The sequence below is a fragment of the Lipotes vexillifer genome, unplaced genomic scaffold (genome assembly GCF_000442215.2).
Source record: "Lipotes vexillifer unplaced genomic scaffold, Lipotes_vexillifer_v1.1 scaffold841, whole genome shotgun sequence".
Lineage (NCBI taxonomy): Eukaryota > Metazoa > Chordata > Mammalia > Artiodactyla > Lipotidae > Lipotes > Lipotes vexillifer.
In genome coordinates this window covers 87,977-100,517 of record NW_006798403.1, presented here as the reverse complement: position 1 = coordinate 100,517, position 12,541 = coordinate 87,977, and the positions used below count along the sequence as shown (strand labels likewise).

General features: G+C 36.5%; 1 protein-coding gene across 1 annotated transcript in view; it reads left to right on the top strand.

Annotated features, from left to right (window-relative positions):
* Positions 1-12,541, top strand: part of CEP128 (centrosomal protein 128) — a gene marked incomplete at its 3' end in the record, with an annotated part of 210,477 nt that overhangs the window by 185,416 nt on the left and 12,520 nt on the right. Inside the window, exons 16-17 of the mRNA XM_007470471.1 lie at positions 4,783-4,959; positions 9,722-9,781. Of these exons, the coding sequence (XP_007470533.1) occupies positions 4,783-4,959; positions 9,722-9,781 (237 nt within the window). The remainder of the gene's footprint in view (positions 1-4,782; positions 4,960-9,721; positions 9,782-12,541) is intronic.

Genomic DNA, 12,541 nt, shown 5'->3' with positions numbered 1-12,541 from the left:
ATCTCATAAGCTTTTGCCAAGGAGATAACATTTTGGACGTGCTCTAGTTTTATTGAAGTTGTTCTATTTTCATTAAGATTATGTCTCCTTGTAATCTTTATAGCCTTTGGGAGAGTGAATGTTCTATTTAGAGGAACACTTCTTATCCTTTGAATTACAGGTTCATTGATTAAGCTGTGTGTGTGCGTGCGTGTGTGTGTGTGTGTGTGTGTGTGTGTGTGTGTGTGTATGATGACATTGTAAGTAGTATGATTTTTGTTTCCTTTAGACACAAATGTCAACAATGTAAGCCTCTCCTGTCTTGAAGTGGAAGCTTCATGAAACCCCTGCTGTCTTGACAGTGGAACCGTACCTTGTTTAGTGTGGTACTAGTATACTTTTTAACTAAACTCTAGAGCAGATTTCATGTGTACACAGGTACATCTCCAGTATAGAGGAGAGCAGTAGCCCTTAAAGGTTTAGGATATTGTGCATGGTTGATGTTTTTTTTTCCCCCTTTTTTGTGGTCTATTCTGAATTTGCTAGTATGCTAATCATATATTTTGCTAGTCATATAATTTGCTAGTCATATATTTTCATTTGTAGTGATAAGGCTTATTCAGAAATAGTTTTTGAGTTATTCTTTCTACTTTATGACTACGTTAGCCCCCATATAAGCTACTGTTTTGCCCAAAGACTTACTTTCAGCTTCAGGTTCAGAGGATTCACTGGTAAAATAACCACTCCACACTTTAATAAGCAAGAAATAAGGAAATTTATAATATTAGTAAATTACAGTATGAGAACAAGCAATATATGTATATAGAGAGATACATGTACATACATCACCAAATTGGGTAAGCACCTACATCCAGATCCAAGCAATAGCAATCTGGAGTCCCAGTGTTACAGCATAAGGACAAGCAACATAGCAAGAAATAAATGTATATACATCACCGAATTGGGGAAGCACCTACATCCAGATCCAAGCAGCTCTGGGAAATCCCTGGAACAGTGATCTGGAGTCCCAGCTGGAAGGTCCCGAGCAGTGCGTCCACCCCACGGCTGAGACTTCAGAGCACTGCTCAGAGGAGTCCTGCTCGTAACGCCAAGCCGCAGGTGATAATCACCAGCTTATGCACAAATATGCAGCTCTGGCTATTATCAGAAATGCTTTGCTCTCTATTCGTAAGTCTCGGAATGTCCGCTGAACTGGCCAGATTCCCAAGGCCCAGGAAGCTTCGTGACTTACTCCCTTCCTTATCTTTTGGTTTTCAGGCTTGCTAGCACCATTTCTCCTGACCTACATGGTCCAGCAGTTTGGCATGTAGCTCCCTTCAGGGTCTTTGTTTGGTCAAAGGCCTATTATTGTCTCTGAAGCCTGAACAAGACTATTACCTTCCCTAACACCTACTGACAACTTTTTTGAGTTTTTCACATTGGCTTTCTAAACTTCACTTTTAAGAACTCAACCTTTATAGCATTTCAGTAGAGAGCACTAGTAAGGGAGTTGGGACTCAGTTTACGGGTTATTGGCTCTTTGACTTCAGTCAAATTGCTTTGTCTGAACTTTGGTTTCCTCATTTCATAAAATTAAGGGTTGGGTTTGTTTTCTAAGGTTCTTTCTCAAACTCAATCATGGTCTAGGACTGATATCCCTTTTCTTGGATCATATAGACTGTCATAGTCAGCTTCATCTATCCCCACCCCCCTACCCACTGCAAAGAAACTCCTTATATTCCCAAGACCCAGGCATCTGTGTCCATTTACGCTGAAACATTGAAGTTGGACTATCTGTGTCTTCCATGTTTCTAAATAGTCTCTGAAATACCGCATCTTGCTTCTGGTTCTCTTGAAATATGGTAGCTTTTTGTTAATGTTGCTGTAGAATTACTGCTTCCTCTGATTTCACTAGAAGACCAGGGAATAGCCATAATAGCGCCTAAATATTATTATCTGCTTTTATTAATCTATATGCCCCCAATGAGATGGTTGATTGAATTAGTGTCAGCCAGTTTAACTTCCTCCCATAGAGTTAGCTGTGCTTGCTCCATTGGTAGAGCTATTTCTGAAAATGAAAGTGGGAGAAACAGCTAATTCTTTGGGTACCATAATTAGTGTTTAAATTGATATTCTCAAGCCAGAAATTTCAAGGAGAAATTTCTTGGCTCTGTGAGAGCAAAAGCCTTATCTATCTCATTTACTCTATCCCTAGCATCCAGAAGAGTGTATTGCCATAGTAGGCCTTCCATAAAAATTTGTAGAATGAGTGAAGAAATCAAATTACAGTTGCTTAGGTACAGAATGGAAGAGCTTATTTAACTCTTAGATTTAGGGTCTTGAAGGACATGCAGAAAAGGATGGAGGACCAGTATGATGCAGTGTCTGAAACCGAGTTAAATAAAAGAACCTGGACCTTAGCCTGGAACATCAGAAGATTCAGTAGGAGTGGAGGATTCATTTATTTACTTTAATTTTTGAGTATAGCACTTAGACTAATGGAAGGATTTTGTGGCTTTGTCAATTACTGTTTTCCTTGAAACTTGAGTTGGTCATGTAGGTAGGGGTTGGATGACCATCTGTCAGAAATGTCAAAGAAGGGGATCCTGAAAGAACAGATAGTTGAACCCACTGCTCTCTAAGGTTTATGTGAGTTTATAGCTCTGTGAGTTTCACTTCATAGGGAGATTGGACATGGTATGCTCTCTCACAGAGGATAGTGAAGTGGATAATGAAATTTTCAGTCTTTGTTAAAGTGATTTCAGCGTTCTTAAGAACATCAAAATGTAGAAATAGTTTTGCCTTCTTTTTAATGAGGGAAGTAACAGCACAGAAAAGTGACAGTGGAAAAAGAAAGATGGCTGTGAGGGAAGAGAGAAAAGAAAGATCAATTAGAACATCCTCATGAATTGCGTGGATTTCGAATATGGACAGTTGTCCCCTAAGTATGTCAGTAACCCCTGATAGAGTATTTTCTTTATTAATATTACATCAGCGAGAACACTGCAGGCCTATGTTTGTTTGGAGGCCTATGTTTGTATAGAGGAAACCTAGCACACTTCAGTGGCCTTTGAGTATATAGATCTGCATGGTAGTTGATGAAATGATCTTTACAGTATTGGATTTATCTGCAAAAAATGTTTAAATCACTTATTTAGCAAAGTGGAGGAGTTTAAAGATGACTATAAACATATTTTGTGGTCTCCTGAAATTATCAGTTTATTAAGGCAGACAGGTGCAAGACCAAATAATTATCTTACAGCTTAGTACATTTTTTAAAAAACTACATGATACATAATATACTGTGGAAACATTCTGCATTGGGAGATCGGGAAAGAAAGGAGACTGGGTCTTGAAGGATAAACTTTGAAGGATAAGATGTATAGGTGGGTAGGTACGTAACAACAATACCTACATTCTGATCCATATGGCAGTTATGGTTCTCACTGTAAGCTAACGTAGTTAACTGAGTGGTATTCTAGTGTGTACATTTGTCTGTTGTGAGCTTAATGTACTGTACTGCTGAAACATGACTCAAATCGGAGTACCAAAAAGAAAAGAAAATCCAGCTCCTAGGTTTACAAAGCTGAGCTCCGGATTGGGATGATGTACTCATGAAGGTAAATGCGGTCTCATGACTGCCAGTTCCATTTTGAAATAGTGCAATTTCAGAGTGAGTTGTTCAGATGAGATGTGGGCGGAGGAGACATATGTAGACCTACTTGAGAGCTGAAGGTAGTTAAAGTATGAGAGAGTGGAAAGGAGGGAGATGAGACTGGAGAGAACAGCTGAAGACAGGTTGTGAAAGGACTCTGTTCTTTTGCGCAGAGGGTGTTTCTTTCACATTTTTTAAAGTAAGTTGAATTGCAAGGAAATATCATGTATGATTATTCTGCTCGAATGCCATTCCACTTTTCATGATTACTTTTCATTGAAAAATTCTTTGTTATTTTAAATTCAAGCTGGTTTGCTGGCCATATCATCTTCCTGCTTGTGTTGTATTTACTAGGGTAGGTAAAGATGATTAGACTACTATGTAATGACTGAAGGCATAACTAGCCAGCCATCATGACTTTTTGGTCCACTGTTTATACTTAGAATTCTAGTGATTCTGTTATTTTCCTCCAAGCGTTGTGTAATACAACTTGAATTTCTCTAATAAATTTTGAATTAAATTGTGTAGTCATAATGATTGAGAATTGTTTTGTCTAGGGGGGCCCCCAAGTCCTTGTAATCTCTTAAAGCAGCGGTCCCCAACCTTTTGGGCACCAGGGACCGGTTTCGTGCAAGATGTGGGGCAGGGGGAATGGTTCCGGCGGTAATGTGAGCAAAGGGGAGCGGCACTTGAAGCTTTGCTCACTCGCCCGCCGCTCACCTCCTGCTGTGTGGCCCGGTTTCTAACAGGCCGCGGACCGGTAACCGCCTGGGGGTTGGGGACCCCTGTCTTAAAGGGTTCTCTAGAAACCCCTTTTCATTAAGTATATTTGCTTACTTGAAAGGTACCTCCATCTTCTATCAAATTTTCATGACTCAAAAGCATTTATGCAGTGTAACTGCATTTGAAAACTTAGACATTTTAAAAAACTGTTTTAATGAGATAAAGGTAGTAGTAACACTTTTTTTTTCTCCTGAAATGAAGAAGCACTGTCTTATTTGACACTTTGCCTTTTCTAGTGTTTTACTAATATTTATTGAAAGCTGTTTTCTAATACGCTTCTTTGAGTTGGTTGTACAGATACTACATGTGTTTCTTGTCTCCACTTAATAATTAACTTCCGTTTTTATTTCTTGTCAATGCCTTAGGAAAAACATATAAACAATGAAGAAGAGCACTCAAGGAGGATGGAAGAGGCCAGATTGCAGCTCAAGGATCAACTTCTTTGTCTGGAGACTGAACAGGAATCCATTCTTGGTGTGATAGGAAAGGAAATTGATGCAGCTTGTAAAACCTTCTCCAGGGACTCAATGGAGAAATTGAAAGTAATTATGAGTTCTCATTGTGCCTTTCAGTTAGTCTCCTAATATATAATTATAAGAAGATTTTAATGCATGGTTACATGGTAATCACATTTTTATTCCAGAGAGTTTTATGAAACAAAATAATATCTTGCATGTTTTGGAATGAGCTATTTTATCTATTGCACATTCATGGTAAGAGATAGTATGCTGTTATTCCACTGAATTGCCTGTATCTCACTCTGTAAAAGAAAATGTCTTACAAGGGAAGCAGCAGTTGTGACTAAAACAAAATCCTTTGAGTGAAGAAGCCTGGATTTTGAATTTTTTATTATCACTGGTCATTTTTGTTGTTGTTAGTATATTACTGGCTAACATCTTTTGAGTACTAATTATATTACAGATACCGTGTAAGTAAGTACGGTGTATGCATTCTCTCCCTTAATTGATGAAACCACCCTATCCTTTAGGTACTCAGATTAAATCCATTTTAGACAAGAGAAAGCAAGGCTTGGAAGGGTTAAGTAACTTGCCCCTGGCCACATATCTAATCAAAAGCTAGAACTAGGACTTCAAACCTTGGGTGTCCAACTGTGGAGCTTAAACAAGTAACCACTATGCTATTTGCCTTCCCTATTTAAAAAAATTACATTTACTTTCATTTTCCTATCTTTAAAATGGATTATTGCTACTCAATATGTAGTCCTAGTGAAATGATAAATAAAAACATGTTAATCATGGATGTTCTTAATTCCTTGAAGGTAAGCACCTCTTTTGACTCTAGGTTCTAGTACTGCTGTATTACATACAAAGAGCATTGCAGTGCTTTAATATGGTATAACCATAATACATTATAATTTAGCCTATCATTTACCCCGTATTTATTTCATTTGATGATATGACAGCACTCGAATTATGGTATTATGCATAAAGGTTTTTATAAACCTCTTCAGATGTTTCTTCTTATTTTGTCATTCATCTTTTTTCTCATATAAAATATTCTTCCCTTGGACTTTCCTGGTGGCACAGTGGTTAAGAATCCGCCTGCCAGTGCCGGGGATGCGGGTTTGAGCCCTGGTCCGGGAAGATCCCACATGCCGCGGAGCAGCTAAACCCGTGTGCCACAACTACTGAGCCTGTGCTCTAGAGCCTGCGAGACACAACTACTGAAGCCTGCCTGCCTAGAGCACGTGCTCTGCAATAAGAGAAGCCAACGCAGTGAGAAGCCCATGCACTGCAACAAAGAGTAGCCCTGGCTCGCCACAACTAGATAAAGCCCGTGCACAACAACGAAGATCTAATGCAGCTAAAATTAAATAAATTAATTAATTAATAAAAAAAATACTCTTCCCTAAACTATTTTCCCCTCTTTCTTCCTGCTGTTCCTCTCTTCCCGCCCATCTTTTTTTTTTTCCTTAAGTAATGTTTTAAAGAAAATTAAATGATAATTCTATACTTGTGCCTTAGGATTCAGTTTTAAAAGAAATAATTCAACTGGTAGAATTTGGTGGAGTTGATGGAATTTCTACAATATATATTTTTATATACATTTTTTAAAAAGCTCAGACGTCAATTTGAGAGGACTGTGAGCCAAGTATGAGAAGTAATTGGCTTTAGGGGAAAACCAACTTTCAGTCCTGTTATAATGCTGGTTTATTCTTTTCCCTGTTGAATGATGCTTTATTTAGGACTTGTCTTGTTTACGTATATTTAAAGCCTTGAAATCCTAATTTTATCACAAAGATGCACAGATTAACAATGCAGTATTTATTCTGTATTTAAGAATTTGTGTCAGGATGGCTTGTTTTCAGTCAAGTAGTGATGTAAAAATGGAAACATTTGGATTGTGTTATAAAATATATAAACCTTGTTATGGCCAATTACAGACTAAAACATAGTGTGCAGATAACAGATGGCTTAAATATTTTATTTCTTTATGAGGTTCAAATTATCCTTCCAATATTCTGAAAAGTACCCTATTCTTTAATAGGCTTTCAAGAATGCAGTGACTGTGGTAATAGGTCTTTACACCTCTTCCCCTAGAGAAAGACTAATTTAATCTTAGTGATGGGTGGAAAGTAAATCTAAAAGAATGGAAATTCTGTTAAGATTTTTTTTTTTAAGAATTCTTTTTTTTACAGTGTGGATCTTCTTCCATTAATAACTTCTGTTGTTTCATTCCTATAAAATTGAAAAAAAAAAAAAAAGAGGAATACTCAAGAACAAAACACTTGCTCTCACCTCACAGAAACCACCAAGGTGTTTGTTAAAATAAAATTGATTCTTTGCTTTATAGTTCAGAAATATAGGGGAGATGGGTGGTCCTTGTAAAATGTTTTCAAAAATGGAATAATTCCAATTATTCCTGGTCATTTGTTCATTTTTGAAATATTGCTCATGAAATTTTCAGCCATTTTATGTAGAAAGTGACTGTCTATGGAATGGATTGCATAATAGATATGCAGCAAATGAGTCTGAGAAAAGTCTTTGGGAATACTGACATTATTTCTAATTATATTTTCTTTTTTCAGTGCCATATTTATTACTTATTCCACATTAGTAAGTGCATGCAGTGATTGAAAACCTATGGTTAGACACTTAATAAGCCACCACTATTATGAAGCAATTAGAAAAGTGTCTGAATTAAAGATACAGTATTTTCATTGACCAGTCTTTGATAATTCCAGAGCTTTTCCCCTAACACTTGGTTTTAGCATTTATTTGTGGAGCATGAAGAGGATAGGCTTTGGACCAAGACAGATGTGGGTTCAGATTGTTAATATATGACCTTGGATGAGTTATGTAATCTCTGTTCTCTCTAAGAATTCATGTCCCATTTATAAGTTGGGTTATTATGAAGATAAAGTAAAAATAGATATAGAAGGTGCACATCATAGTGTGAAGTATCTTGCACTTAGTAGATACTCAGCTAATGATAGCTGTCATTATTATGTAGAGCTTTTTTTGTAGTATATTCATATTACCATGTATATGGCTTCTGTTTCTCTAATCTTTTTATGACAAATGCCTGTTACAGTGCTCTTGTCATAATAGACTTTGAAGTGTATTTATTTGTTTATTTATTTATTTATTTATTTATTTATTTTTGCGGTACGCGGGTCTCTCACTGTTGTGGCCTCTCCCGTTGCGGAGAGGCTCCGGACGCGCAGGCTCAGCGGCCATGGCTCACAGGCCCAGCCGCTCCGCGGCATGTGGGATCCTCCTGGACTGGGGCACAAACCCGTGTCCCCTGCATCGGCAGGCGGACTCTCAACCACTGCGCCACCAGGGAAGCCCTGAAGTGTATTTATTGATGCTTATATCTTGATATGCAGTTAGTAGTGATAATGGTGTTCTGTATGCCTGACACTGTGCTAACACCCATTTTATTTAATTTATACCTTGGCCTGAGGAGGTAGTTTACTCACTTTACAGATGGTAACCTACAGCTTAGAGGAATTAAGTCACACCACTTATAAGTGATCAAGTGACTGTTCTTAAATACTGAACTATAAATAAATTTGTAAAGCAAGTCACAAAATATGAACATTGTACTTATCTCAAATTATTTTGGTCTTTAATCTTGAGCACTATACCTTAGATCACTGAAGACTTGAGACTATGACATAGATCAATGAAAAAGACTAATAAAAACATCATAATCAATGACAAATTGATGTTTACCAATATTCAACATGGTACAGAGGTAGTAGAGGAAGAAAACACTATGGACTAGAGTGATTAAGGGAAATCTCACTGAAAAGGCAGGCAAGGCACAAGAGTTGAGTGAGATTTAGATAATGAGAAACATGGATGAGGGAAAGGTTGGATATAAGAGTATAACACTCTTGTATATGGCATGTGGTCAGCACTCATTATGCATTCATCATATGTCTAAATGAATTACCTAATGATATTCCTTAGGGGAATGATGTGCACACACATTAAGAAGTATAGAAGTATTTGAGAATAGGAATAGACATCTCTTGCAAAGGGATAGGATATTTTTAAGCAGAAAATTTCTAGGAAAAAGTGATGCAAAAATATCATAGCACAGAGTTCAAATTGAGAAAAACTTATGTTTAAAATTAGGAAGTCATTGACAACCTTTGAGTGTAGTTTTATCAGTAATAAGGCAGAACCAGAGGACAAGCTATTTTATAAATGAGTTGGTGTGAAGGAAATCAGAGCAGCTGGTGTAGACGACCTATTTATTGTAGGATTTTGTTACCATCATGAGTTACAAAGCAATGTTGGTATGAAGTCATATTGATTAGGTTCTGTCAGTTCTGCACAACCATTAATGAGACAAAATGGCCTGCATAGTATAAAATTAAAGAAGGAAAAATGAGACAAAGAATTAGGTTTCTATGTAATTACATCTAACTCACTGTGAAATACATTACCTGGAATAAAACTGAGGAAAAGAAACAAACACAAATGAAATAAATTTGTTTAAATGTGGCTGCTTGCCATGCAGAACTCCATGGAATCAGACTCAGTGATTCAAGCAGTAATAGCACTTGAAAGGTGATTCATGTCTGTCTATGTGAGCTAAATATTTACTGTCAATACATACATACATACATGGATACATATATGCTTACATAAATAGGCATGTTAAATAAATAATGGTTTGGAATTGGTTTCATACTTGGTATGAACTTTCTTCTTTTTAAACCCTTAAGTTTAGAGACTAAACTTTTGGATGTAATGGTGAAGAATTTTCATTTATGTAAGTTCACTTCAGAGAAAAATTTAATAGATGATTTCCTCTTTTTTGTAGGTTTTTTCATCTGGTCCTGATATTAATTATGACCCACATCGCTGGTTAGCAGAAAGCAAGGTAATTAATCTTTGAATCCTAAAGTTTTCATAATGTTTATGACCTTCAAGCCATCCTATTTGGGCTAGTCATATATTTTGACATATAACTGAGCATATGAAAGCATAATGCTTCATTGCTGAGAAAGATATCATTGTAATGCATTCCAGAAGCTTCCATGTTCTTTTAGTTTAACATTTAAAAGTTAGCTTAAATATATAGGCATGGAATGAGAGAATAAATGACAGTAAGTAAAACTGTTGAAATATCAAAATTAGACTGTCGGAGAGACAAATTCCTCTGCCTTTTCCTTGGGATAGGCCTTGTCTCTGGAGGTGCACAAAGGTCAGGACAGCTGTAACCAGCCTTCATTTACACATATATACTTATGTTCTGATTCTGGAGGGTTAGCTCAAAGCCTGCCAAATCTCTTTGTGGCTCAAGCAAATCATTCATCTCTCTGGGTGTCTTGTTTTCTCATTTACAAAATGGGAGGGGTAAACTTTGTGTTCTGAAGATAACTTTACTGCTTCATGATTCTTTGGCATTATGATTTAAACTTAGTGGAAGGTAACCAAAAATAAATAAATTGAACAATTTGCTCATTTTAGCAAAAAAGATTCTTCTACACTGTGGGATAGTTGTCAGCTATCTTCATAGATCAAATCAACTTGGAAATTCACTAATTTAAATATATAGAGAGTTATGACCATATAAGATGTTGATACATGTTTATTCAATTATCAATACTTAAACACTTGCATTCCTTTTTAGAATAGTGTCTTCAGCCTTAAGTTACTAAAATCTTCCATCCCATTTAAATTCTATAAGAAAACCAACTGTACTATAAACCTCACCAATTGTGGTCCAACTTAGGGTTTTATTGCAAGAAAGAACCTTTAAGTTTGTACAATATCCTTATTTAAAAATATGAGCAAAGTGAGGTTTCTGAGAAGGTTTGTGACTTTCTCAGTGCCATATAAAGAGTGGGAAAATGTATTACATGCCATGTCAGATTCACAATTAACGTTCTTATTATTATGTGTATTACCATTTAAAGTCTTGGTTCATTCAGCCAAGGTTTGTTGATTGAGTACTTTTTTGTATACAGACATTGGAGATATTAAGTAAGTGTTAGCAAGCTGTGAAAGTTAATAGGGAAGATGTAGATGTAAACAAATTTTAGAAATCCTTAAAGTGTTTTATATTGTTATAGAAATATGTAAACATTGACAAAGGAACACAGAAGAAGGAAGAACTATGGTGTTCATGTTGGGAGGATGGGAGGGTATGACACTGCCAGCATGTCACAGAAGGCTTCTGCAAAAATACAATGTTTAAACTTAGTCATATACACAATATGTAGAAGTACTCTAATTGGCTAAGTATAACAGTGGCAAGAAGATTAATATTTGAGTCAACACAGATAAGGCCCTGAGATTTGTGAGGAAGGTACAGGTGGGAGGTGGTGCAAAGACAGAGTTCACTTTAGAAAACCAGATATTCATTTGAGAAGCCTCTTTAAAAAAATATTCTTAATAAGAAACTAACAGTATTATGATTGAACATTGAAATTTACTCAGCCTTATAAAATTTTCTCTCCTACTTTAAATACAGTGATCCCGTGCATACCTAACCATTTTTGATAGAACCAAATGCAAACTTGTATTTATGCTACCTGTATAGTAAATTTAGAATAGACATGTTTTGCTGTCTCAGAATCTTTTAGCTGAAACTTGTTGTGCATTAATAAAGCATTTCTCTTTTTTTCCCAACTCCACAATTTTGACAACAGAGCAATGTACCTGGAATTTTCTTTCAAGTTAAAATCTTTATCATTTCTGAACAGAAAGCTTTCACTGCTGTTGTTCAATTAAATTATTTGAGCCAGAGATGACTCTTAATCATAGCTCTTTAATTTGGGAGCGAGTGAGCCGTTTTCCCTTATCATTTAATGGGATTGAACTTCCGATCAGACAAGTTTTAATACTGCATGAGGCAACTGTTCCTCTGCAGTGTAAAAGGGTCATGATAAGCAATACTACGCTGACCAACTGACTAAGGAGGAATTGACTCTATTTACTAGAAAGATGGCTTAGGTTATTGATGGGCTACAATACTGTAATTCCCGTGAACTATGCCTGGACAGCTCTATAAGTATTGAAAATAAGATCTGACATCAAAGGACAAAAACTATATGGAAAGTAGAATTGCTATTCAGCTAGTCCATGCTGACATCTTGCTGTATTAGAAGGACCTCTGATTGCATTTGGTAATTGTTTTCATAAATCTGCCAAATGAATTTCTTCTTTTAGTGTTAATTGTAGAACAACTAAGGGACTGGGTGGGAATTGTGTCACTGTTGCTTGGTTGGCATTGGTGACATAACATAAACATGAAGCCCAACTAAGAGCTGGACCAGGTTCATAGATAAAATGACCAATGAAGGGTAAGAATAATACACTGCAGGGAGGAAGAGGGTTGAGGTGGTCGTTAAGTTATGCAGGGAGTTCCCATAGATAAAGGATTTGTGTTTATCATAAATCCTGACAAGGCATGTAGAGGCCAAATTTTATTCAGTTTAGCAGAGAATTTTCTAAGTAGCTACTATGCCCCAATGTTATGTTACATGCTGTGGGTATAACGAATGAATTAAGAAATGATCCTTCCTCTTGAGGAACATGTTTTCTCTAGAAAAGTCAACACTTACGTAGATAATTTCAACATTATATGTAAGAGCTGTAACAGAGGTATGTAAAAGCTGCCTTGGAGCTGATGTCG